Source organism: Protopterus annectens, chromosome 9.part0 (genome assembly GCF_019279795.1).
Source record: "Protopterus annectens isolate FY-2018-M chromosome 9.part0, PAN1.0, whole genome shotgun sequence".
In the NCBI taxonomy this organism is placed as follows: Eukaryota; Metazoa; Chordata; order Ceratodontiformes; family Protopteridae; genus Protopterus; species Protopterus annectens.
The window spans coordinates 1791413742-1791439861 of NC_056743.1; the positions used below are offsets into that span (position 1 = coordinate 1791413742).

Here is a 26120-nt window from a genome sequence, read left to right on the forward strand (position 1 = left end):
TTTGGAGATGTACAACTCTCAGAAAATGGACAGTTCAACCTTTCCACAGAGAACTTAAAAATTCATCTGAAGTTAAAGAGACTTGAACTGGAGGCCAAACATTTGGAAATGGAATCAGCAGAGAGACTGTGGCAAGAGAAACAAATGGAATTAGAAGCAACGGAGAGACTCAGATGTCTGGGAGCTGAAGAGAATGACAGGCAGAGGCAACATGAAAAGGAGATGCTGACTCTTCACCAGGGTCATGGAGGTAATGGGGTAGGGAGTAACTGAACCTCAGAAGCAACAGAGGTCAGTAAATGCCTTCCACAATTACAGAGGGGGATAATTTTGATAGTTTCATTCATATGTTTGAAATGGTATGTAAACAGTATGCTGTTGATCAAGGGCTCTGGGTTCGGTTCCTGAGCCCTTTACTCCATGGTAAAGCTGTAACTGCTATTTCTAAATTGTCTGATACTGATTGCTTGAATTATATATAATTATATATTGTCTATTAGAGTGCTTTATGTTAACACCTGAAGCTTACAGAAAAATGTTTTGTGAGCACAGATGCAAGGCAAATGAAAGTGCGTGTGAATACACTGCTGCTGAATTAAGCACTTATTTTCATAGATGGGTGAGTGGGCATCAGGTCACCAATTATGAAGGGCTGTCAGACCTTTTGGTGAAGGAACAATCCTTTGGCACTTTGCCTGAGGACATGAGAATTTGGCTGGCAGATAAGCAATGCAATACCGCAGATGAGTTGCGGAAAAAGGGAGACCTATACCTAGCAAGGAGGGCATCATTGAACAGGAAAGGGATACCCAGTGCTGCTCATGGGTGTAAGGAAATCTATGGTGGGTAGCCTAGACTGCTCCAACAGAGTCCACCAGTAGCAGGGGAAGTCACTAGTCCAGGTACATGTCCAGGACCAAGGGTTAAATGTTGTAAATGCAGCCAGTGGAGCCATGTAGCATATAGATGTCCACGGAGGCAAGATGGGGAACAAAAGATGGGAGAGCCAGTTCATAGGTTCATAGGTAGGTACTAGGCTATTGGCCCTAGGGCCTACATAAGCCTAGCCAAAAGGTACCCTGGCTTTCACCACCCAAGAAAATTATTTTCCTGTGCCACTGTCGAGCAGAGCCACAGAAGTGATCCCCGGGGTGAATTTCCTATCTCCCATGCAATCATCAAGATTTTTCTTGAAGAGTGCTAATGAGGAGCTTTGTTTGATATAGATAGGCAGTTTGTTCCAGAGTATGGGAAGTCTCTGGGACAGGAATCTATCCCTCCAGCATGTTCTGTTTATTGTGGTGACAAGGTTTAGGTCCCTAGAGCGTGTAGCTCAGACGCATCGCATCTCTTTAAGTAGAGCATGTCCAAAAGCTCTAGGTTTGACATAGCTTTGTGTGTTAGGATGAGATCACCTCTGAGTAGGCAATATGCGATGGAGTAAAGCTGCAGTTTTTTTTGATGGTCTGCATAGGGCATCTGTTTGAGGCCAGTAATCCTCTTTGTGAGGTATTTCTGCAGCCTTTCCAGTTGTTGTAGAAATCTTGTGAGGTACATACCAACAGGGGCGTTGTACTCTATAATGGGTCTAATGAGTGATGAGTAGAGGGGAACAATGACCTCTTTTTTCCTGGATGAGAAACCTTTTGTGATGAGGTGTGCCACATAGAAGGATTTCCTGACTACTGCGGCAATGTGATTATCAAAGGAGAGACCACAGTCCACCTTTGTCCCAAGGTCTCTTATCACACTTTTGGTGTTATGTAGATTACCGCCTATGTGGTAGTTCATGGGTACAGAGTTTTTACCAAAAGGGATGACAATGCACTTTTTGGCATTGAGCTTGAGGCCATGGCTTTGACACCAGGCATCTGTCTCAGTGAGGCCCTTTTGTAGAATGTCCATATCTTTTGGAGTTTTGATTAGGTCTATATTAGATCACAGACCGGTTAAAAAAGCGAACTGTGATTAATTGACCCTATGTAAGCGAAAGCTTTCAATCTTGAACTGTCAGAACAAGGTTCCAAAACACATACACACAACACAAGCACATCAAACAAACAGCAATCCACACACATACACCTAAAATCTTACACCTAACCCTACACTAAACTATACACACACCACTAACTATTCACTTACCTTAACCCAAACCCTAACCCTAAGGTCCATCACTATCGCACACTCACCTCATCCGCTCCCTAACCCTAATTCACCTAACCCGCCCTAACTCTCACGTCCACACAATCGCACACATACCTAACCCGTGCCCTAACCATAACTCACCTAACCCGCCCTAACCCTCACATCCACACAATCGCACACTTACCTGAACCCGACCCGTAACTTTCCACCACAGCACTGAAAATACCGAAGCAACAGTAACGGACAACCAAATTCTTTCCCTAGGAAAAAATTTGGGTTTCTGTTGCTTCAATATTTTAAGCTTTCGCTGCATAGGGTTCGATATTAGAACATTCGAAGGTTTGAAACCTCAATGTTCTAATATAGACCTGTTTTGATTATGGCTCCTAGTTTGCAGTCATCTGCAAACTTCATTAGCTAAAGACCCTCTGTGTTAGCCTGTACTTCAGAGAAGTAGATACCAAACAGAAGAGGACCCAGGACTGAACCCTGTGGTACTCCACATGTCACTGGTCTGAAGTTGGATTTGGAGTCTGCTACCTTCACAGTGTGGGTTCTGTCAGTGAGCCAGCTGGCAACCCATCTTGTGACATAGGGATTTATACCTAGTTTAGTGAGTTTATCTATAATTCCAGAGTGGGGGATGCTGTTGAAAGCCTTGGCAAGATCTAGATAGGCTGTGTGAACCACCTTACCCTCATCTACGGCTTTGGTGACTGCTTCAAAGAAGTCTATCAGGTTTAGGAGATATGATCTGCCTTTTACAAACCTGAACTGGGTGGGGTCTTGAGTTTGGAGATTACCAATGTCATTGTTTATAAGTTCCATGATGATACATTCCATAGCCTTGCAGACCAGGCTCATCAGGCTAATGGAGCAGTAGTTTCTGGGGTCTGTGGTTGCTCCCCCTTTGTGGAGTGGGATAACCGTCATTGTGCACTATTCAGTGGGCAAATAGCCTGAGGTGAGGCTATGATTGAACATGGTACTTAGGTGGGGTGCCAGTTCATTCTGTAGTTCATGTAGAATGCAGCCTGGGATGTTGTCAGGTCCCATGGATGCTGTGTTCTTGGCTTTGGAAAGTGTGTTTTTTACCTGTGCAGCCATGATTACAGTAACTTTGCATTCTTCCGGTATAGAGATGGGCCCTTTAGGGGATGAGAAGGGGGTAAAGTTAGCACTGAACCTATCTGCCAGGATGTTATGTAACTCAGAGCAGATCTGAGTGTTGCGATTAAAATTCTTGACATAGCTATAGAATGCTTTGTGGTTGTCTTTAGAGTAAGTGGTGATTTTGTTTTCGTAACTAGCTTTGGAGGATTTTATGAGGGATCTCAGCTTCTTACTGAGGCTGACCAGGGAGTTCCTCCAATTATGGGATTTTACTTTTTTTTGCAACAGTTTCTTCCTTCTGTTGTAGAGTTTGTTTATAGCAGAGGATCACCAGATTGGCTTCCTTTTTTTGGAGGATAGCATCTTGGTTCTGTTAGGGATTGCACAATCCATGCATTCTTGTAAGTGCTTATAAAGTGCATTTGTGTAGGATTCAGCAGTCATACCTCTATTGTCCGTCAGCATGGGTGTCGTGAAGTTTGCCACTTCTGTCTTAAGAAGCATGAAGTTGGCTTTGGAGAAATTTGTTACGGTGGTTTCCCTAATGGGGGGTGGGGGAGGGATGTGGGAATGACAGAATGCCAGCAGTAAGTTGTTTGGAGACAACAAGGGTACCGCACTACCACAAGAGGTTATATCCCATCTTAGTAAATGGGAAAGAGGCCACTGCTAAGAGAGACACAGCCTCTGACCTAACCATTGTGAAGCCTGAAATGGTTAAAGAGGAGCACTACTTGCTTGGGCAGTCTACTCCAGTCAGATCTTTAGGAGGGACCCCATTCCAAATACCTTTGGCTAGGGTTCACCTTGACTGGAAGGGTGGAAAAGGAAACCAGCAAGTAGGTGTGTTTGAGAATATCCCTGCAGATGTCCTGATAGGGAATGATTTTGATAATGCAGTACCTTGTGTGCATGTAGTAACACAGAGTAAGCCTTGGAGACAAACATGTGGGACTGGTAGTCTGGGGGGGGGGGGGCAGACAGACTGAAGACTTGAAGCCAGGACTGGTGTGGTGTTTACTTCAGGGAGGGAGCTATTCTGTAGCAGTGTGACTGCAAGTGAGCCATAGCTGCTTGTGGGTACTGATGTTCCCTTGGACAGAGTGACTGCAAGGGCAGAGGTGAGTAGTCGTACCCAGGCTAACAGTAAGGCAATGCTGTCAGAGGATGCCAGACTTCCTGTGGAAGGGGAGCTGGGAAGGGTTACGAAGAGAGAGTTGATACATGCTCAGCTCTCAGACCCTACATTACAAGGCCTGAGTGAGGAAGTTAATGAGTCACCTGATTTTCAAGGGAAGGGGGAATCTGTATACTGGGACAAAGGGTTACTGTGTAGAGAGTGGACCCCTGATGGAGGGCTAGAGGGTGAGAGAATACAGCAGTTGGTAGTGCCCAGAGCCTACCATCTGGCACTTCTAGCCATAACCCATGAAATTTCTTTTGCAGATCATATGGGCATAAAGCGTACCAAGAGACGTATTATGCAGAACCTTTGTTGGCCTGGGATTTCCAGAGATGTAACAGGGTACTGCAGGACCTGTGAGCAGTGCCAAAATGTAGGCAAGGCAGGAGACAAGGTGAAAGCTCTTTTTCTGACTTTGCCTGTGATTGAGGAGCCATTTCAGAGGGTAGCTATGGATATTGAGGGGCCTCTGAGCACCCGAAGGTCCACAGGGAATAAGTATATCCTAGTGGCAGTAGATTATGCCACCAGATACCCTGAGGCAGTGGCACTGTCCTCCATTGAGGAAGAAAAAGTGGCAAATGCTTTGTTAGAGATTTTCAGCAGGGTAGGTTTCCCAAAGGATATAGTAACTGACAGAGGTGCCAGTTTAATGTCAGATCTGCTGGCTTGTCTGTGGAAGCACTGTGGAGTGAAGCACCTAAAGACCATCCCTTACCATCCCCAGACTAATGGTATGGTTGAGAGGTTGAACTCTACACTCAAGACCATGCTATGGGCATTTGCAGACCAGTTCAAGAGGAAGTGGGACATACATTTGCCCCATCTGTTATTTGCTTACAGAGAGGTGCCCCAGGAATCCACAGGTTTTTCACCCTTCGAGTTGCTGTATGGGCATATGGTGAGGGAACTTCTAAATTTGATTCGAGATGAGTGGGAGGGTCAGTGTGAATCCCATAAGGAGTCTGTTATGGCATATGTCCTAAACCTCAGGACAAGGCTCAGGGAGCTTATGGGCTTGGTCCAGGAGAACCTGACAGAAGCCCAACAGCAGAAAAAAGGTCTGCTATGATAGGAATGCTCGAGCTAGAGAGTATGCTATAGGGCAGCAGGTAATGATTCTCATTCCTGTCAGACACAACTAGTTGCAGGCAGCTTGGGAGGGACCCTTCAATGTGGTAAAGAAGGTCAGTGATGGTAGCTGCATGGTAGAACTGCTAGGCAGGAGGCAGGGGCACAGACTGTACCATGTTAACAAGATGAAAACTTACCACGATAGGGAGGCCCTGCTGCTAAGTATTTGCAGTACAAGGCAGAAGGAGTCTGAGGGGGATCTATGGCTACAGGGAACCAGAAAGCCAAATCCCAAATTACTATGGTGGAGCCTAGGGTTGCAGGCATATAAGACAGTGCAGCACTGTACTAGGGTTAGCAATGCCAAGGCAGCTGGAATCGCAAGACAGGGTATGTGGTAGTGTATTCCCAGATAGGCTCACCCTCTCAAGCAACGTTTCTCAAGGGTCACTTGAAAAACTAGCTTGAGGTTTTTTTTTTGGGGGGGGGGTGTAACAAAAGGAGATACTGCCAGCCCAGCTATCTGGATTTTTGTAAGTGGTTGTGTGTCATTTGTGAATATCAGCATGATGCAATTGCTTGTTTTACAACTGTATTAGAACTGTATGTCATATATTGTACAGACTGGTGCAGAAGAGATATTTTGTAAAATACCTAGCAGAAATGTATATACACTATTGTAACTGTATAGATGTATATGTATTTTAACAATGGGGACTGAAACACAAGAAGTTAACTTCAGAAGAATAGTTGAGATTGAAGTATTTTATTGCTGGGCCATAAAAAGAGATGTTATCTTTCAGTTTCAGTGCAACAGGAGACATAATGTCTAGAACTAGAAGATTTGTTTTATTGTCTTTAAATTGGAGGAGTGTAAATTATTTTACGACTTCCACCATTTGCCTTAGATCTAAGAGAAGTCTTTGTTTAGGTATTTTCACAGAGAAATGCTAAATGCTACCAGCTACAGTGTGGGTTTTCAGCTGGGATAGTCAGATGACAAGAAGTGATGTCATGCTGCAAGTATCCCAGCAACAATATTTGAGATATTAATTTAAGAAGTCTCTAGGAGAAAGACTTAGCATTTTGCATTTTGTCTTTGACCTGACAAGAACATCCACTCTCCACATCTGCCTTGTTGTTCTGTAAGTAAGTTAACTAGGGTACAGTAATTTCTTTTAGATATAGTCAGGAATATAGCTGAGCTTAATTTAGATGTTTTTCTTTATTTATTTGAGATTGTCCTGCAATGTTGTTCATAGGTTCATAGGTGTGTACTAGGCTAATGGTCCTGGATCCTTTACAAGCCTAGCCCAAAAAATTGCCCAGGCACCGTGCCACCCGATTTTAGTTCACAGTGCCCCTAGCTCTGTGGCTTTGAACTCTGAAGTTACTGTGATTATTTACTGAGTATTTTCTTGTTCTTTTATTATTTATTATTAACTATATTTAAACCTTTCAATTGTGTCTGCTCTGTCAGAGATATTTAAGCTCTTAGAATACTTGCATATCTATTTGGTGACACTCTGCAGGCCACTACTAATATCCTTGCGCTTGGTCAAACTACCATTTGGATTAATAGTAACATTACACAGTGATATTGGACACCCTTTGTTAAGGGCCTTAAAGTAGCTGATAAAGAGTGGCTGGTGGCAGTCCAAACTACCTTATAGTCTGGGGAAAAGGGGGCACAGCTAGTAAACCTGTGCCAGCCTTTCCCAGGTGTGTGTGTATGTGTGTGTGTGTGTGTGTGTGTGTGTGTGTGTGTGTGTGTGTGTGTGTGTGTGTGTGTGTAAATCAAACCTCAAAGTGTGTGTCACTTACTTGGACAGGGACAGGAAGCACTGGTTGGACAGAGAGGGTGCTGGAGGTCTTGGCTTGGCCACTCAGCTGTGATCTCCACACTATAGCTGTGCCAGTGGGGAGTCTTACTGAGGTCTGTAGAAAGAGGGAGAAACCAGCCCCAGACTGACTGTGGTTTCTTTGTGCTCTTAAGGGAAATTGCACTTTACTGTGTGTGGACTTGTCATTCTCCCAGTGTGTACGTCCCTCACTGTTGCCAGTGATGAGGATTGAGGCTCCTTGATTACTGGGCCAGTGGTGGGGCATCACAACCTGTTCATATCAGAGGCTAGGTTAAGATCCCTGGAGTGAGTGACTCTCATGCAGTTAGATTTACAAATGTGTACATTTCCATCAGGGTCGGATCAGAGACTGCCCTGAAAGCTGGATACAAGTCACCCCTTAGCAACCTGTAGGAGACAGAATACAGTGACAGGGCTTTCAATCTTTCTGAGTAAGACTTGTTTTGTCTACCCAGTAATTTCCTGGTGAGAAACCTCTGTGGTATCCCCAGTTGTTGCATGTGTCTGGTGATGTACATTCAAAAGGGGGAATTGTACTCATTTATTGGTCTGATCGGGGCCTAGTATAATGGAATTATAACATCCTTGGATCTAAATGCGATTCCTTTACTTATAAGATTTCCTTACTATTGCAGATATGTGGAGGTCAAAATTTAGATTGTTATCAACTTGAGTACCCAGATCATGTGATACTGGGCCTACACTTAGGGGGATGCTATCTATAATATAATTAGCATGGATGTCAGATTTCTCAAAGGGAATAATAATGCATTTTTTGCATTTAGCTTTAATCTGTGGCTTTGGCACCAATCGTTTGTCTGTGTTAACCCTGTCTGCAGTATATTAACATCACTGGGGTCTCACTGATTGCTCTCAATTTGCAATCATCAGTAAACTTGGTCGATCCAAGATTGGCTGGGCTTCTGAGAAATACATTCAGAACAGTAAGGAGCCCAGCACAGAACCTTGTGGTATGCTGCTGGTGACTGGTCTTTTGCTAGAGGTGAAGTCACCCACTTTGACAGTATGTGTCCTGTCATTTAGCCAGTTGGCTACCCATCTGGTAATGTAGGGGTTAATTCCCAATTGAGAGAGAGTTCCTCTATAATACCTGAGTGGGGGGTTGTGTCAAATGCCTTGGCTAGGTCAAGATAATCAGTATGTACTGTCTTTCCCTTGTATGTTTAACAGGCATGATCTACCTTTAATGAATCTGAAATGTGTTGGGTCTAGAGTTTGGAGATTACCTATGTCCTTGTTAATAAGGTCCATAATGATTCTTTCCATGGCCTTGCAGACAGGGTTGGTCAAGCTTATGGGTCTGTAATTCCCAGGGTCAGTTGACTGTACCCTTTGTGCAGAGGGATTAATATTGCTGTCCTCTATTCTGCTGAAAATAGCCAGTTCACACGCTGTGGTTAAACAGGGATCCAAATGGGTTTTGCTAAGTCATGTTTTAAGTTGTTTAAAACGCAACCTGGGATGTGTCTGGTCCCACTGATGCTGTGTTTTTGGACTTGGAGAGCTCCAAGATGACCCGCTGTCTTGAGATAACAGACTGAGGAATTGTGGCATGTATACTTTGTGGGATGACTGGAGAGGACAGGGGTGAAGTTTGCTCCAAATCTGTCAGCTAGCAGGTTGGCTGTTACCTCCAGTTGAGTATGGGTGGTGGCATCCACAACCAGTTCAGTGCATAGCTGGGTATTCCCTTTTAGATTTTGGGTGTAGTTAATGAATACCTTGCGATTATCTTTAGCTAGGGAGGCTGTTTTGCTTCATAATTAGCTTTGGAGGACTAGACAAAATCTCTAATTTGTTTGTTTAAGCTAGAGAGGGATTTCTTCCTTTGCTGAGCCAGTTTCTTTTTCTTGTGGTAAAGCCTGGTATACTAGGGGTCCACCACGGTGGTATGTTTCTTCGGCAAGACCTGGTTTTAATCTGATCAGATACAGCCATTCTATACAACTGCTTAAGTGGTTATACAGGACATTGGTGTATACCTCTGTATAGGAGTCCTAGTTATCTGCATTCAAGGTGGCTTTGAAACTACTTATACCATCAGTTAGTAGGATGTAATTTGTCTTGGTAAATTTGTTAAACGTTTTTGAACTTGATGGTTTACCTGGCCTTATAATTACATCAAACGAGACTGATTTATGGTCCAATCTTACCAGGGAGGACATCAAGCAGAGGGGGGGGGGGGATGCAATGCTCTCTCATGTTAGTGTGTACTATATCCAGGACATTTGAGTCTCTTGTGGGTGTGCTGACTAGCTGTTCCACAACATTTGCATTGACAAAATCCAAAAACCTCTGAGCCAACATGTTTGTGGACATGTATGTTTCCAAGTCATTGGTAGGATAATTAAAGTCACCCATGAGTAAAGTGTTGGTCTGTATGGAAAGTGACTTCAGTAAGTCCAGGTATACAGCATTCTTTTCCTGTTTCATGGTGAGAGACCTATAGCTAGATCAGAAGTGACCAGGATGGTTAAGGTGCTGAAAAACAAAAATTTCAACAAAACGTGCAAAATAACAATATGGCATCTCTTAAAATAATTGGTAGCCTGAGACATCCAGTAGACGTGAGTGCACCTAGGGCATGAAAATGAGGTCTGGAGGAGGTCCTTCTACACACAGAAGTATACAAATAAGGTAGGAATTAGGTGGCCTGAGAAATTTCTAGTTAACAAGCCCTGACAACTGTCTTGTGTCCTGCTGGTAGAGGAAGATGAACTGGTCCTATCACATCTATTAATTTATCAACTTTAAACATCAAACCTTAGGCACAACATTTCTTTCCTGAAAGAAAAAACAAGACTGAACTTCTTTGCATATAGAAAATGTTTACTCTATAATAAAATCTCTTGAATTCCTTTCAGTTATGTTTCTGTCATTGTCAGGTATGGAATTATCTAAACAATCTCTAGATCTTCCTCTAACAATTATTCATGCATCTTTATTAAATATGCCAGAGTTAATGCACCTGCTGTGTGTAGTTCCTTGTCTGCTCCATCCCTGCATTCTAAAATAAATGATGTAGTATACTACAGTTTGTCCTAGATGAATCAACTCAAAGCCCTGTCACTATACTCAAAAGTATCCTACAGATCACTAAGAGTTCACTTGTGTCTGGCATACAAAGCATCCTCCAACTCATTACTGATGGATTTACTGTACATCAGCAAGTCAAACAGCATCAGAAATTCTCAGTCTAGAGATATAAACCTCTTTTGCAACATCAATAGAATGGAAGGTCATGTATATTTGGTAAAGGATACCGCTGTTATGGAACAGACTTCTCATCCATGTAAAATGAAGTTCAACCCTACCCATTTTCAAATGAAACTTACATCTAAGGATAGGAAACAGAAAACTTACCCCAGGACTGTCCCCTGTACTACTAATGGACAGATGAAGCTCCTAAATGCATTATCCCATGCATGGGTCTCCTGAAATTATCTATGGCATGATCCCAGTCATTCCCATAAAGGTTAATATATAATTATCAATTATGGGATGGGTAAGGTCAATCTATAACCAAATGCGATAGGTTATTTTCAGCACAAAAAGAGAAACTAGCTAGTCTTAAAATGGTTTGCAAGGGCAGCTAGTCTAGTACTTACTAATGAACCTATGACAGCCAGAGAGAAAGCATGCTAAAGGATTGCACTAACAAAGCACAGACCCCAAAACACCAGAGAAGTTAACTTTCAGCTGTTCACTTGACAAAATGAGAAAAAAAAGTTGCTGAAAAACACATATCAAGCATACATCCAGTCCTTGGCTACCAGCATCCAGCTTATGTTATTCTGCAGTACAGCTCCCCTGTATGTGGGAGCTGGTACTGAAGGCATGAAAGACACACATTAGCTTATGCTTGCAGTTCTGGCTCCATTTTAAAAATAGAGCTGTTACTCCACTGAATCTAACCATTAAGTTTAATGGGTTACATCATGCCTTAGAACATTTCTAATGGCATTCAACAATAATGGAATATTTCTAAGTCTCCATGTGTTCCATACACAATTACAATTCTAGAATCAGGCACAGTGCTCCAGGAGTCTTTGTTAGCCTCTATCTTTTGAGGAATCCTAGGACACATTTTTTTCAGAATCAGGAGTAGCATAATGCCTCAAACTTAAGTTCTTTTGGGATACACCCTCATATTTCACTTTCAAGTCACTCTTTTGTGCATCCAGTAATATTATTTGCAATCTTGGAGGCACCCTGTACAAGGATTAATGCTTTTCAATGACTTATGGCCTGCTTCCTCTCAAATCCTTTGAGCACAGACATCACTGAGGAATTTTTCACATCCATATACTGCTCCTAACAGTTATTCTTTTGTTTGAGTATATATTTTTGTGCATCTATAAATACTTTACATCCACAGGCAACTTATCTATTGTATTATGGGATAACAGCTCCTATACCACTCTGACTGGCATCAAATTGCAAAGCAAATGGCTTATTCACATCATAATATATTTTGATTGAATATACTTATTAAAATTTTGGAATAACAAAGACAAGATCAAACACATACAAAACTCAAATAATATTATAATTACATACATTCAATTTATAGATTATACAGATATTTGCTACATACCAGAAAATAATATTGGAATTGCAGATAAGTAGAACAACAAAAAGGAAACATAATATTTTAAAGATGGTGCTGCTGTAACTTTTTGAGCATTTCAAAGCTCTTTCTGTTCATAACTATGCTGTGTTCATACAGGCATAGTTAGCTAAAACATAATAAATACAAATTTTGTATATCAGTGTATTATTCCCAGAAACCTATGTAAAGCCTCCTAGACATCTAGTCCTGGAATTTGCACAAATGTTCTTACCTTTTAGTATCACATTTCAGGCCCACTGAAGTTGAAATATACCCATGTATTTCAGACTCATAACTCTTATTCTATATTTGGTTTTATATAACTTGAAATTATGCTGTCTTAATCTATTATAAATTGCAAAATGACCCATGTATTCCAGATTTATAACACTTATTTAACTTGGAATTATGCTGTTTTATTCTATTCAACAATTGCATCAGTTTCTTGGCATACTCTTCTTTTATCTGACCGACAGTAATAAATCAGAATTATATTAATACCACATATTCTTTCAGTTACTCACGTGACCGATCTTTGGAATACTGCTGATGCTGATTAAATACCAAACAGATGCCTACAGGATCAGAACCTTCCTAATGGCGTATTAAATGTACACAGTTCTGAGTCTAATTTACTTAGCCTTGTCTGCCACGATCCCTGCTTTGCATGAGGTACTGAATAGAAATGAACATTTTAAATTCTTGAGACCATGTCTTCAAGTGTAAGCAGTAGGTTATGCTTTCCTTTAATCCCTTTATTTAGCTTTTGTAGGTCAATACATATGTGAATCTTGCCTTTCTTTTCAGCAGTGACCATTCTATTTGCCCATTCCATGGGCACTAGCTTTGTCTAAAGAATGCTTAATTCTCCCATTTGCCTCAGGTCATCCTCTATTCTATTGCTGTAAGCTACTGGTACATTACTGGGACTATGAATCATTAGTAGTACATCATGTCTGCATGAGATAGTCCCCTGGCAAACATCTTAAATTTGTAAATAACAAAGCACAGTAATGTAGGATATTGCTCATATGATTAAGCACAATATTCCAGATATCTCTGCAACTCTGTGACTGTTTTTATACATACGTATTTTTTGTTTTTATGCCCTGAATTCATGTTACCTTTCCTAGCTACTAACAGGACTAATAACCCAAATATCAACAGAATTAGCTTCTTTCAGTGCTATGATCTGAAATAAAAAGATCCTGTACTTCTTATTTTATATTCACATGTCAACAACTTTTGACTCAGTGGCACCGTCCAGTGATCAGAATATGCTAATAGTGACTGAACTCAGACACTATAAAATATCATAAATCAAAATATTATAATCTGCACTCTATCTAGTTTAAATTCAACACTGTTTATTAATCACAACATTTCTTGCCAGCAATCTAACTTGCATTCTTGTTTTAGTCACTCTGTGGTATTTTCAGACTTCAATGAATCAGTTCCTCCCACTGCAACAGTACCTTCCAGAACTGTTTGTCAGTACTACTTACTGTCATGTTCTGTTCTATTTATATGCAAATTCCCGTTAACATGTTTTTTTGCTTCTGTAAATCTTTGTAAAATGTAATTTTCTAATATCTGTTATACAGGATTTGTTAAAAGCAGCAAATGTTTCCATTCATATCTACAGCATCCCTTTTATTGGTACCTTTTCTTGCTATAGTACATTGTTGCATGACTCTTTTTTTCTTATATGTTAATTTTGCAACACATTCTCTCATTTTCATTTTAGCTTTTTATTTAGCTCACATTTCATTTTACACTTAGCTTTTCCTCAGTTACTTATTTTAATATTGTGACAGAATTTCATCTGCTTTGCACACATGAACAGATTTCTTTATGGTCATGTCTGCATGAGTGTGCTGCAAAATCAAGGATACTTGAGAAAGATGGGGGGGGGTGTCTACATAAGGAGAGGCCTTGGAAAAAAGCTGGGGGGAACACTGGATGACACCAGGTAGAATTTTTAAACTTTTACTTGGACTCACTTAAAAAGTTAATAGAGCAACAGGTCTAGCATCACAATGTCCGGCATTATTAACTGAATAGAAAGATGCATGATTTAAGAGGGCAGAGTCAAAAATAAGAAAATACATCAGGGATGTTCTGTCAACTCAGAGACAGGTAAGGGGCATGTTGGTGTGTGTGTGTGTGTGTGTGTGTGTGTGTGTGTGTGTGTGTGTGTGTGTGTGTTTGTGCGTGTGTGTATCTAAGTATTTCAATGTTTACAGGTGTACAGGGGAGTGAACTGGGAAGGGACCTGTGCCAACTCAACGTATGGGTCATTGTTGTCTACCACAGTGATGATTTGCACTTGCAGTAGGTACGGGCAATTCAGAGACATGCAAATTAGCTGACAATAATGTCTTTCTTCATTTTAATATGACTGTTAGACACATAATGCAAATTAGCATGACTATGTGGTGATTTACCAATGATGCGTTCCTGTATGACTATATTACAGCTTAGACCTACTGTTTTAGATGCAAGTTGTTTCATTATGTTTGTGGTTTATTTGCTACTTTGGATGTAGAATAAGCTGGTTTGTACATGGGAATACTGTTGAAGTGCAGTTACAGAGAAATATACACTACCTTTAAAACTGCTGATCTCAGAGTATTCCCTCTGCCTTGAGCTACAGTGATCTTGGATTTAGTTCATATAAGAAGCAGGGGTGTGGTGGTGTAGTTCCCCCACATCAGAGGTGCAAGATAGCTTGTAGTATTGCAGAAGATGCTTTAACTATATAACAGTAACTTTCGAAGTCCATTGTTACTTGTGCTAAATCACACTTAAAATTTCATAGTTTTGGGACTCAGATTATTGAATCTTTAATTTCTGACAGGGTGCATTTCAAACTACAGCCTTCTTTAAGTAAGGTATGTAAACAAACATAATATATAACTGAACTCTGGTTTGTTTTACAATATGCATTCAAGATCTATAATGGTACAAAAATTTGAACAATCATGCATACAACCTGTATTAAAGGAAAACATCCTTACACAGCAGCTTCATTAAAATGTATTTGTCCTTTAAAAGACTGCATTTATTCAGCAAAGGTTGTGTGCTAAAACAGCAGAACGAAAATATTGTGCCTAGCAAAAATACTGTAAATAAAAGGTATATATGTGTTGCTATCTGAAAAGTATTGTGGTTTCGTAGACTGAAGATTCTCTTTACCTCTTTCCTACAGAAAATCAAACTGCTCTGACAGCTGCTTAGAGATGCTAATCTAGCATTTCTAAAACAAACAGAAGGACCTACATTTTCGGTTGCCTGATCAAGACACTTAGAACAGTCAGGATAAAATCATATCTTAAAGAAAAAACTTCAAAACTGCCTTTTGTTTTTTAAAATGAATGAGTACTGGTCCCTACCCATCATATCGGAAGGTTTATTGCATATTACTGCTATCATTGCGAACTGGTTGGCAGTATTTCCCTAGTGGTTATATTAATGATCTTTACACTGACTACAGCCAACAGACCTGGGTGTGAGTCTTGTAATCTCCAGTTGTGTGTAGTGCGACCCCAGGGAAATGATTAATTAAGCAGTGTTCCCAAATCACCCCCAAAACAGACATTTATAATCAAAAGACCTTATTCTGTGGCCAGATACTTAAAAAATGTTTAATACAAGTCCAACACAGGTTGATGCTAGTGCAGCCAGGACTGAAACTGTATAAAGTTTTGCTAGCATCTGTCATTTCAAAGGTTGGCATTTATTTCCATGCACTGGCATCTATCGTCACTGAGGTTAATTTAATAGAATTATGATTTCCATAGCCCTGTCCATGTCTGAAATTTGAAAAACAAAAATTATATTCTTTCTAAAACAGCTTGCATAGCTCAAAATGTAAATATTATTCACATGTGAAAAGCATGACTAACATGCAAACAGCTGCATGTAACATTGTCAAAAAATATATACTTTTTGTAACTGTAAATATGAATCAGGCTAGGTTGATCTGACAGCAGTATCTAGCTAAGCAACTTGCTCAGGATCATAGATATGCAAACTGAGACTGATAGAATCATATCTAGGGCTACAACCTCACGAGTAGTTCATGACCTTAATAATCTATGCTGAATTGCCCGGCCATATTTTTAACACAAAAGTAAACCACAGCTAATTTATTTCCTTAGTGTGTCTCTTTCATGTTCCTTGATAGACTGTCAGTCACAGCTAGCCAACAACTTTGTTCTTTCATCTTCTTAACACAAAACTGTTTAACTTTCATAGGTAGTTACATGGCATGCACTCTAGGAGACCACTGAAGAACCTAGCCCAATTTCCCAAATTGACTGGAATGTGGTTTTTGGTTCTGTAGACCTTTTGGGGATATTGCAGATCACCCTGTCATTTGTTTATAAAAAGGCCAGAAACTTTAAAACCATATTGGAATCTGGGGACAGTACTACTAACAATGCCTTACCAGGAAATAGGAGCATGAGTAAATGTGAGGCTTGTGGCCAGTACTGGTTTATTTTTGATTCCAACAACACTGCAGTAGCAATTACCCTATGACTATTTCATTCAAGGGGAAATATGATTGCAAGACTAAGGCTATTGCTTACCTCAATAGCTGTTAAAACTACAGTTTGTTCTACATAAGAAAAACTGAATGTGCTTTAAGAACAAGAATTTATGAGTGTATGTATGCCATAAAAATAAAAGATCAAACTAATACACTCAGTGAAAATGCACAGGTTTAATGTGATTTATTTATTTTTTTGTTCTGGAGAAAGTCACAACATTTATCAGAGGAGGAGATTGGAAAACCCATCTTGAATACCATGAGTTATACTGGCAAAGTTTGTTGAACATCACCCACCTCCACTACATTAAATGAAAAAAAATTCTATAAATATTGGTTTGGTTTTACACTCTGCAAAATTATGAGTAGGCTTACATTGAAACACTTTTGTCAGAGTATCTTAATATTATTAAAATACTTATTTTATTATTTTATATCCATGAATTTGTGCACTCTTGAATATATATAATGTTTAATATTTCTACTTGTTTATTTATTTTTTGATATTTATTAAGCATTTTATTTTAAATGCTAGCACTTTTAGTATATCACTGTCAGGGTCACATGACAAGATGTTTTCCTATAACTTGAGAGGAAGTGAACTGTTTTTAGTTCTGATGAAGTTCATTTTACACTGTTGAAACAAAAGCACTTAACTTTCCTTAATAAACTGTGGGTACGTATCCAGGTTGACGTGGCTTGATTGTTTTCAGCGTTTTCTCACATCAAATTCACTTTTTGTTTATAACAAGTATTTCACTTTATGTTTGGATTTTTTGTGCATTCATTTATAATGTCAGCTGCATGAAAGATACATCTCTTTTCTTTCATAGTAAACCTCTTCAGATGCATATTCCCTTTCTGATGTCACAGCATGTTTACGGAATCCAAACAGTGCTGTGGATCTCAACATTTTTTGCCAAATTTTTTTGGCCTTGAACCATCTGTGTGATGCCTTCCAGCTACTTCCTCAGCTTTGGTGGGGGAAATTAATTCTTCATACTAGATAGGGGAGTTAGGCTTTTTCTGATACACTGAAAGTCCACACACTAGTTGAAAGCTGGTCAGAACTCTTACAATGTACACTTACAAGATATTCATGTGAACCACACCCATGTCTTCATACACATGAGCACTGCCTCATGATGCATCCTCAGCCATACTTGGCTCCTGTCAGCTCACTTCTAAGTCTCCACCCCAAATCCCTCACCCCGAGATAAGAAAACTGGTTTTGGTTGCACAGTTCATTTTCATAACCAGTGCTTCCAAAACCCAAGTTGATGCTAGTGCAGTTAAGACTAAAACCTCTGCCCTACAAACACTAGCCAAGTTCTCAGGTGTTCCACAAAAGTGCCAGCAATCCTTCAAAATTAATGTAAGCAATATGAGGAAGATTTAATTGTAAAGGGAATGTACCTGTTTTTTTGACAGCAACAAATATTTTTCCTACTATAAAACAGTATGATGTTTCCTATCTGCTTATTTTAGTATCTAAGATTAAGTACAAGAAATATATAAGTTGACATTCAAGACTTGTCTGTTCTCATTATTATAATTTACATCAATTTGTTATATCACACATACACACACAACACACATACACACACACACACACACACACACACACACACACACACACACACACACACACACACACACGAACATGTATGCATTTTATGTTTCCACTGCAACATTAAAAAGTTACACTTTTATTATTTATTGACAATAGCACATCTTCAGATACTCCATAATGCAAAGCACCATGGACAATGCATGCAAACTGTAAAGCTAGAGATCAACACTGTTACTTATCCTGCCCATGATGACTTATTCTTTATGCTGTTTTATAAGGCATGCTACTATGCCTACATCATATTGCATCAATATAACTAAGACTCTACTGAAAGGGGGTATGGCACCTTTTATTTCTTCTTCTTTCTTTTTTTTTGTAAAAGGGCAGAGACTCAGCAAATCAGCATCAACAAAACTGCCCCTAGATTCATTTTCCCCTTAAGAATGGCACTGCATAGAATGATGGGTCTGATATGTTCCACTTACAAGGCGATGTAGGCGTCGTGGATCCGCCGTCTGGGGTAGTGCTGATGGATTTTGAATCGGGCATAGGAAGGGGAACTGGTCTGGCCACTGGAGGTGGTGGCGGCAGCAAAAATGACCCAGCGACCTTGCCCTGGCCACTACCGTTGGGCTGTGAACAACATAAATAGAATGATACATGAGCGTATTGTGAACAGAGACACAGTTGTTTAGAAGGTGCAGTATCCCTTTTCAGAGGCCTTTTGCTTTAGATGGTGTACACTCCTACATAATTATGAAGCACTCCTACTATAGGAATGAAGTGCAAAAAAAAAAAAAGAAAACAGATCATTCAGTTTCCACCAACTGAGAAACTTCATGCACCTTAAGTTCCACTCCTGGGTTTTTTGGGATTCTTCACCAAAGGACTGCTGGACATATTGCTTTACCTCTTCTTTTAATGTGTGTACTAGTTAAGAATGAAAAGAGAACCTAGGACTTTGTCAGTGCTGCTTACTTTGTGAGCTATTTAGGAATCAGTTAATGTAAAATAAAGCAACCCAGTAGAAATGCCAAAATAATGTTTTAATCTTTTTGCTACCCCTATTGTATCAACATATATGCTAATTCAATTAATATTCATATAGTACCACAATCTTGGGTGCTTATTGTAAAGTGTAGTCCAAATGCAGGAAAGCGTCAAGGGACAACATGTTAAAAAATTTTTGTGGGGAGGAGCACTACAGAATCAAGGATGCTTAGAGAAGATGCAGTCCAAAAATGTACTTCATTCGTAGTGGATTAATAGCAATACAAGACATCAAGTAAGAAAGGAAATAAGAATGCTTCAGATCTTAAGCTAAGTGATATGAAGGGAGAACAAAGACTCGTAACATATACACCTTGGGTAGAAGGTAAAGAAAAGGGAAATTTGCAGAAACTTTAAATACACAAAAAATGCAGGGCACAACATAACTTCAGAATGATACACACTTACTAATGATGTGTTATGTCATACATTAGAAAAGAAGTAGGTACACAGGACATACACAAGCAGAAATAGTGGGATGATGAACTATCATTGTTCGTGCAAGTTCAAAATCAAGCAGCAGTTTTCATGGTTGTGTGGCATACAGAGATAAAGCCCTGCCTGCGACTCAGCCAACATGAGACTGATTATCAGCTCAAACACTGAAAGAAGCAGGTAAGGGAGGGAAGAAGTAAGCTTTTTATGTCAGCTCACCCAACCTGAGGGGAGATGGAGGGTGGTCCTGCAAGTGGAGGCCTGCATGTTTACAGTGGCCATAGGATCTGGGGACAATGGTCCTCTTTGCTTTGGCATTGTATGGGAACACACACATGCCAAATACAGTGACACAAGTAACCATATAAGCCACCGGGGTGGGGTTAGGCTGATTCACAACAAAATCCCAGTGGCTGCGTGAATGACCGATTAAGTGCCTAATTCTTACCCAGCAAGTGAAGGAGGATCAATGGATTGTAAATTTTTATAGTTATCCGGCAGGAGGTAGAAAGAATAAAATATACACTTATTGGACTTTATTGTATCTAAAGAAAAAGAATATGAATGCCTAGAGTCTAGCAGTTATTTTCTGTGGCACAAATGCTAGTTTATACTTTTTGGACATTATGAGGAAGAATGAATCCCATACATATTTACTTGGGGAAGGACAATTTCACAAAAAGCAAATTTTCCATGAAGCAAAACACTTGGTGAACTGCATTCTAAAATAGTCTCAAATTCCAAGCCAAAAAAGCACATAAAGCTTTGCAAACTCAGCTTAACTAGGCTCAAGACGAGCTGTCTCCCAATAAAGAAATTTTAAGTAAGGAAAAATCTCATGATAAGCATCCTTATGGCAAGAACAGATTATGAGGGGAACAAATGTAATGCATGTCCAAGCCTCTAAGAATTTTTCTAGATTCAACTAATGTAAAGTACAGTTTGCTATGGCCTGCTAAAATAATACTGCTCTGTTTGCTTTTCCCAAACTGTATCAACAAATTTGCTAATTTAACCAATTTTCACACAGTGCTAAATGACGCTTAATATATATTAGATCAAAAACTTGGAAGCCTCAAGGAGCACCAAACAGATTTCTCTGGTTCATACTCTCTTTGTATGGCAACCTTCACAACAAGCAATATGCGAGTGGAAGTCAATCATAAATAAGTTCACCTGGGACTCTAATTCCAGAAAGTAGGTTTTGGGATGTGGGGCATGCATTCCATAAGCAGATGTATAAGGGAAACATATCATGCAAAACTATACGTGAAATCAGGAAAATGTGCCCATAGGCTGGTGGAAAAGTGTTTAGTAGTATTTGTTATAAGTAAACAAAACTATATATCCATCATTATTCACCATCCTGGTACCTAATAATAACCATTTTAAAAGGAGTGTCATACTTTCATCTCTTAAGAGCCCAGAATGCAAGAAAACTGAAGGTCTGCTTGAGCATAACTTCAGTTGGTCACTGCTTCATGAGGCCACAATTACTCACACAAAATATTTGCACATGGATAGTCTTGGGCCAGTGGCTTACCTTGTAAACATCGTACTTTAGTCTGAAGTGTTTTATTTGGATCTAAAGACTATGAGGGTGTATGTGTATCCTTAACGAATTTAGATAAAAATACTTGTTTTGTAAAATCTTCTCATGATGACAAAATAAAATAAAATAAAATTTAATAATCCGTATCTAAAGCTCTTGTAAAAGTATGAAAGTTCCATACTGTATACTCTACACAGGCAAGGGAGCAAACATGAGCTAAAAAAATGGCAACTACTTTAGAGGCTACTGGCCAGTATGCCTTAAACTGGAAGAGGTAAGAGACACCAAATCAGACTAACAAGACTGTAATTTCATATGGTAGGGATGTATTAAATAAGCTTCAATAGTATGAATGCCTTAAGCATGGTGCAAAACTCTTGCTGCCCAGCTGCTTGGAATAACCACATCAGAGCTACCAAATTGTGCTAGTAATAAATTCTTGTTACAACAGTTGGGTCTGGAATCCAAAAAGGTCTAAACCCACTGGATTCTTTAGCATACCTCAACATGTTTTCCTTGAGTCCTGCAAATTATCAAGGGGGGGGGGGTAAACTGATTATCCTGTTTTTCTCCAGAATGTTCAAATTCAAAAACCTTCCTGGCAAATAACATCCACAGCATTTATCCTTAAAGGTGCTAGAGCTCCTAAAACCCAGAGTGGTTCTCAAAGTGTAGGAAACAATATTCATGACTCTGTAAGAATGTGCATTTAAAAATGCCACTATCAGTTTTATTTAGAATATTTAATAGCTGAAGTTCAAAGCAGGAAGCCTCATAACATGAATGGAGTGTACTCTGCTAACAGCAAGAGTGCATCATTGCAAAGAAGAAATCCCTGAAACCTGCATTAAATTATGTGTGTATTCATGTGTGTGTGTGTGTGTGTGTGTGTGTGTGTGTGTGTGTGTGTGTGTGTGTGTGTGTAGGTGCATCTGGGCTGTGTTGCACTGATTTCCCTGTGGTTGTGTTGCTTTTTATGTCTTTCTGATTTTAAGATACCTTTAAGATACATTGAAATCAGAATTCTGTTAGAAAGAACTTCTTCTAATTGACTTTTCCAGTACTTCTCTATGCATTTAGGCACCCCCCAAAATAATCTTAGAATCCACCCCAAATATTACCAGCATTTTTATGCTAATTTATTTAGGCAAAGAAAATAGATACTGCATCCTTAAAGGCATCAAATACTCAAAAAAATAAGAGTTTGCTCTACATGCTATGCCTCTCAACTATTCCATGCCACTAATCTACAGAAGTGTGACAAATGTTTCAGAAATTAGTTGCACCATGAAACACTGGTTAAGACTGTTCAAAATGTTGCAATATACTTCTGCTGTTGGTAATGTTCAGTAATTTGAGCAAAATGTAGATTATAAATTAACTTTTGTTCTTTTAAAACTATTACCAGACATGGAACTGGAATCTTTTAATCTGGTCTGATTACATGAAGTTAAATTAAGGACAACATTATAATGTTGGAAAAGTTGAGAGGTATATTAGGTGCAGAGATATGCAATATCAAGTCAGCAAGTCAGTGAATAACAAGCAAGAGACAGGTGCTGTGCAGAAAGGGTTAATCCTCATACTAGCAGAAGAGTTATAACAGGTTAAAGGTGGCAGAGAAACAGAAAGAAAGAGGAGAAAGTGCTGTTACATTTGGAAAACCACATTTTGTCAGCTTTTCATTCTTCAGCCCACTAGATAAATTCTGACTGAAAGATTACATTACATTTACACTGCATTTGTTAGTTTAGGCAGTCCAGTATTTTTAAAATAAAATGCACTAATGCTACCAAAGTAGAAATCATCATCACAATCCTGCTTCAATGCCCTGACATGGGTATCTTACCACTTGTGCATTTTAAAAGTTGTGCAATTATTAAAACTGCTTTTAAAAATGAATATGTAAGCACTGTCAATATATTCAAATGCAAATGTTTTTAAAAATGGTGAAAGTATATCAGACATTAGCAAACTGTGCAAAATTCAAGTATACAAAAGTGCATGAAAGAACAGATTTAAACAGTGATTTGTATTCTTTGTGTTAAATGTTACAACTATTAACAAACTGTGGAAATTTTGCATTTGATACAAAATTCTTACATGCTGTTTTTTGCTTTTACTGTGATTGTACATTCCAGTCTAATGCAGACGTTGCAGGTTTTACTGTTCTGGAAACTCAAAATGAAATGCTGCTTTGTCACACTCACACACGTTGCACAGTAATAGATTATGAGAACTAGTCTCACTGGTATTAAAAGTCTTGTAGAGGACTAATGTTAGACTTTGAAAATGACTTTTGAAATGATTTATGGGAATGTAGTCACTTAACTGTCTGAGATTCATGGACAAATTTCCTAGTATGCAAAGTTGTACAATTCTACTTGCGTATTAGGCAAGCTTATCCGATTTATAGTTCGGCCATTGCCTAGAAGAATGGCTCCAAGCAGCTGGACAGCAAGAGTTTTGCACCATGTTTAAATGCAGTTGCCAGGGCGTGGAGTAAGATAATGAGGCCCATAAGTAGCCCGGTGCTCTGCTCAGTCATGATATTTGCATAATATTTGAAGTCCTACACTCCAAATGTGCAAGTTACCCTAAAGAGCAGTTTAGAAAATTGAAAGTATATGCCTCTAGGTAGCAGTGTGCCCCTATGTATTTCAATGGAGTGAATCTGCACAGGGGAGTGAGACAGCTTTACCCAGTCTAAGTAAGGAGTTTGGAATGTGCATGGAAATGTCCATCTGTCAGTCCCGTGCATGTCGGTTGAGAGAGTCTGTGAATGTCTGTGCAAGAATGGTGTGTGTGTGTGTGTGTGTGTGTGTGTGTGTGTGTGTGTGTGTGTCTATGCGCACGTATGTGTGTTTGTATGTGAGTGCACATGTGCGTGTCTCTGTCTGACTGTGTGCATGCCGTGTGCATATGTTTGTGTATGAGACTGTGGTGGGGGAGATTAGGGTCTGAGTGTGGTCTGATTGGACCTGTGCTGTGATTAACAGAGCAATGAAAAGCTGCTCAGTTGAGCTATTCATAGTTATGCAAATTCCCCATTAGTGAAATGCTGCCCTTGTGGGAATATACATGACAATAAATGGCAAGGGTTAGTTGCTTTCCCACAACATTTTCTGTGAATTCCAGCCATTATATCAATAAATGAAAACAAGAGAAATATCTTTCAAGAAATTAATTTATGCAAAACATTTAAATAAGGCTGCAGGATTAACCAAATTGTCAGGGGCAATGATTTTACATTGTTTTACAAAAGTACTGGAAAATCTCAAAACTGGACCAAGTATTGGAAAACATGGAATTTGGCATCACAGGTTAGAGCACTTATGAACCATAGCTTGTATTTGTTTTCATATTCTACAACTTATAATACTGTCAGAATCCTGGCAGAATACTACACCAAATGTTTTATTTTGTGTGCCTAGAAACACACACACACACACACACACACACACACACACACACACACACACACACACACACACACACACACACACACACAGGCACACACAAAACAATTTCAGTGGAATCATGGTAATGACTGGAAATTAATTTAAAATCATGGGTATAATTCCTGGATTTTATCTTACAAGAATGAATTTTCATTTTTTTTTTTTTTTTTTTTTTTTTAGAAATATAAGTGACCTTACAGAGAATTGTAATTACAGAGAAAAATAAATATGCCTCTGTGATTAGAGCAGATAATTTAAATGCCTTTAAAACAATAATACTGGCAATTCATGCTCATACAATTTAGACAGATTGTACACTGATGATGCTATCTAATCATTATTATACAGAAAATATATCAAGATTTAGAAGTAGTACATTTAAGGATATACCTTTGAAGGGACACAGAAGCCACACTTCAAGGAGCCAAAGTGCTTTAAGTCTAGCAAAATATTCTGAAATTCCTGAATAATACTGAATGGCATGCTTACATAGCATCCATTCATTTTCTGATATCTGTTTTATCATGGACGGGGTTTTATGGGAAGATCGAACAGATCCCAACAATTAAAAGGCATAAGATAGAGAGCCAGTTCTGGCTAGGATGTCAGTCGAGTACAGTAGACACACACACACACACACACACACACACACACACACACACACACACACACACACACGGAGAGCATGTAAACCTAGTAGCAATTTAGATGATAATAGTTTATCCTACTGACATGCTTTTGGAATGTGAAAGGAAGGAGGAAGCCCCAGTGAAAATGCACTTGGACACCAGGATGACATACAGACATACGTATCATAAATATGTGGGAGTTCTATAACAGTAGGATTACTATTGTAGATCTGTAATCTGCATTTTTTTCATTAACCAATCTTTCTTGCTGTCTCCAGAAATGTATTCAGTTTTACATAACTGTTATCTGTTGTCCAACATTCACATACAACTGTACTTTGAAATCTACACATTTAAAGAGGAACTCTGAAAGACTGTTTTGTATGTGACTTTCTCACATGTAACAGTTTATAGCAGGTTACCAGTCTGTGCTTGCTTTACTACACATTTTGCACAATGTATTTTTTTTTTTTATTGATCTTTTGTTGACCAGGTTAGTCCCTCTACACTAGTGGCCTCTTTTCAGGGGAGACCTGAGGTGGTATTTATACTACTAAGGGAAATTTGGCCATGCACTGGGAAATGTTTCCTGTTTTACATATTTGTTTATCATAGCTTTTTAAAGGAAGATCATCTTCCTAACTTCATGGCATTACTTTGCAAAATGTGAATTAGTTTATTTATACACTTTCAAAATTACCTATCTCCACATCCTGTTAGAAAATTTTGAACATCCCGATAATGCTTACCTTCACACGTATAATAAGAGACTAAAGAGTCATGAGTGGCTCCCTACTGAAATGTCTGCCTTTGAAAAGGCGAGTGCTGACATGCCAAAAAAGGTACGAAAAT

At 39.2% G+C, this 26120-nt stretch overlaps 1 protein-coding gene across 2 annotated transcripts in view; it reads right to left on the reverse strand.

The window, feature by feature from the left end:
• LOC122812269 (nuclear factor 1 X-type-like) overlaps positions 1 to 26120 on the reverse strand; it is a 2275854-nt gene that overhangs the window by 501295 nt on the left and 1748439 nt on the right. For both annotated transcript variants that reach the window (XM_044084667.1, XM_044084666.1), the window contains exon 8: positions 18627 to 18774. In XM_044084667.1, coding sequence (XP_043940602.1) covers positions 18627 to 18774 — 148 coding nt within the window. The remainder of the gene's footprint in view (positions 1 to 18626; positions 18775 to 26120) is intronic.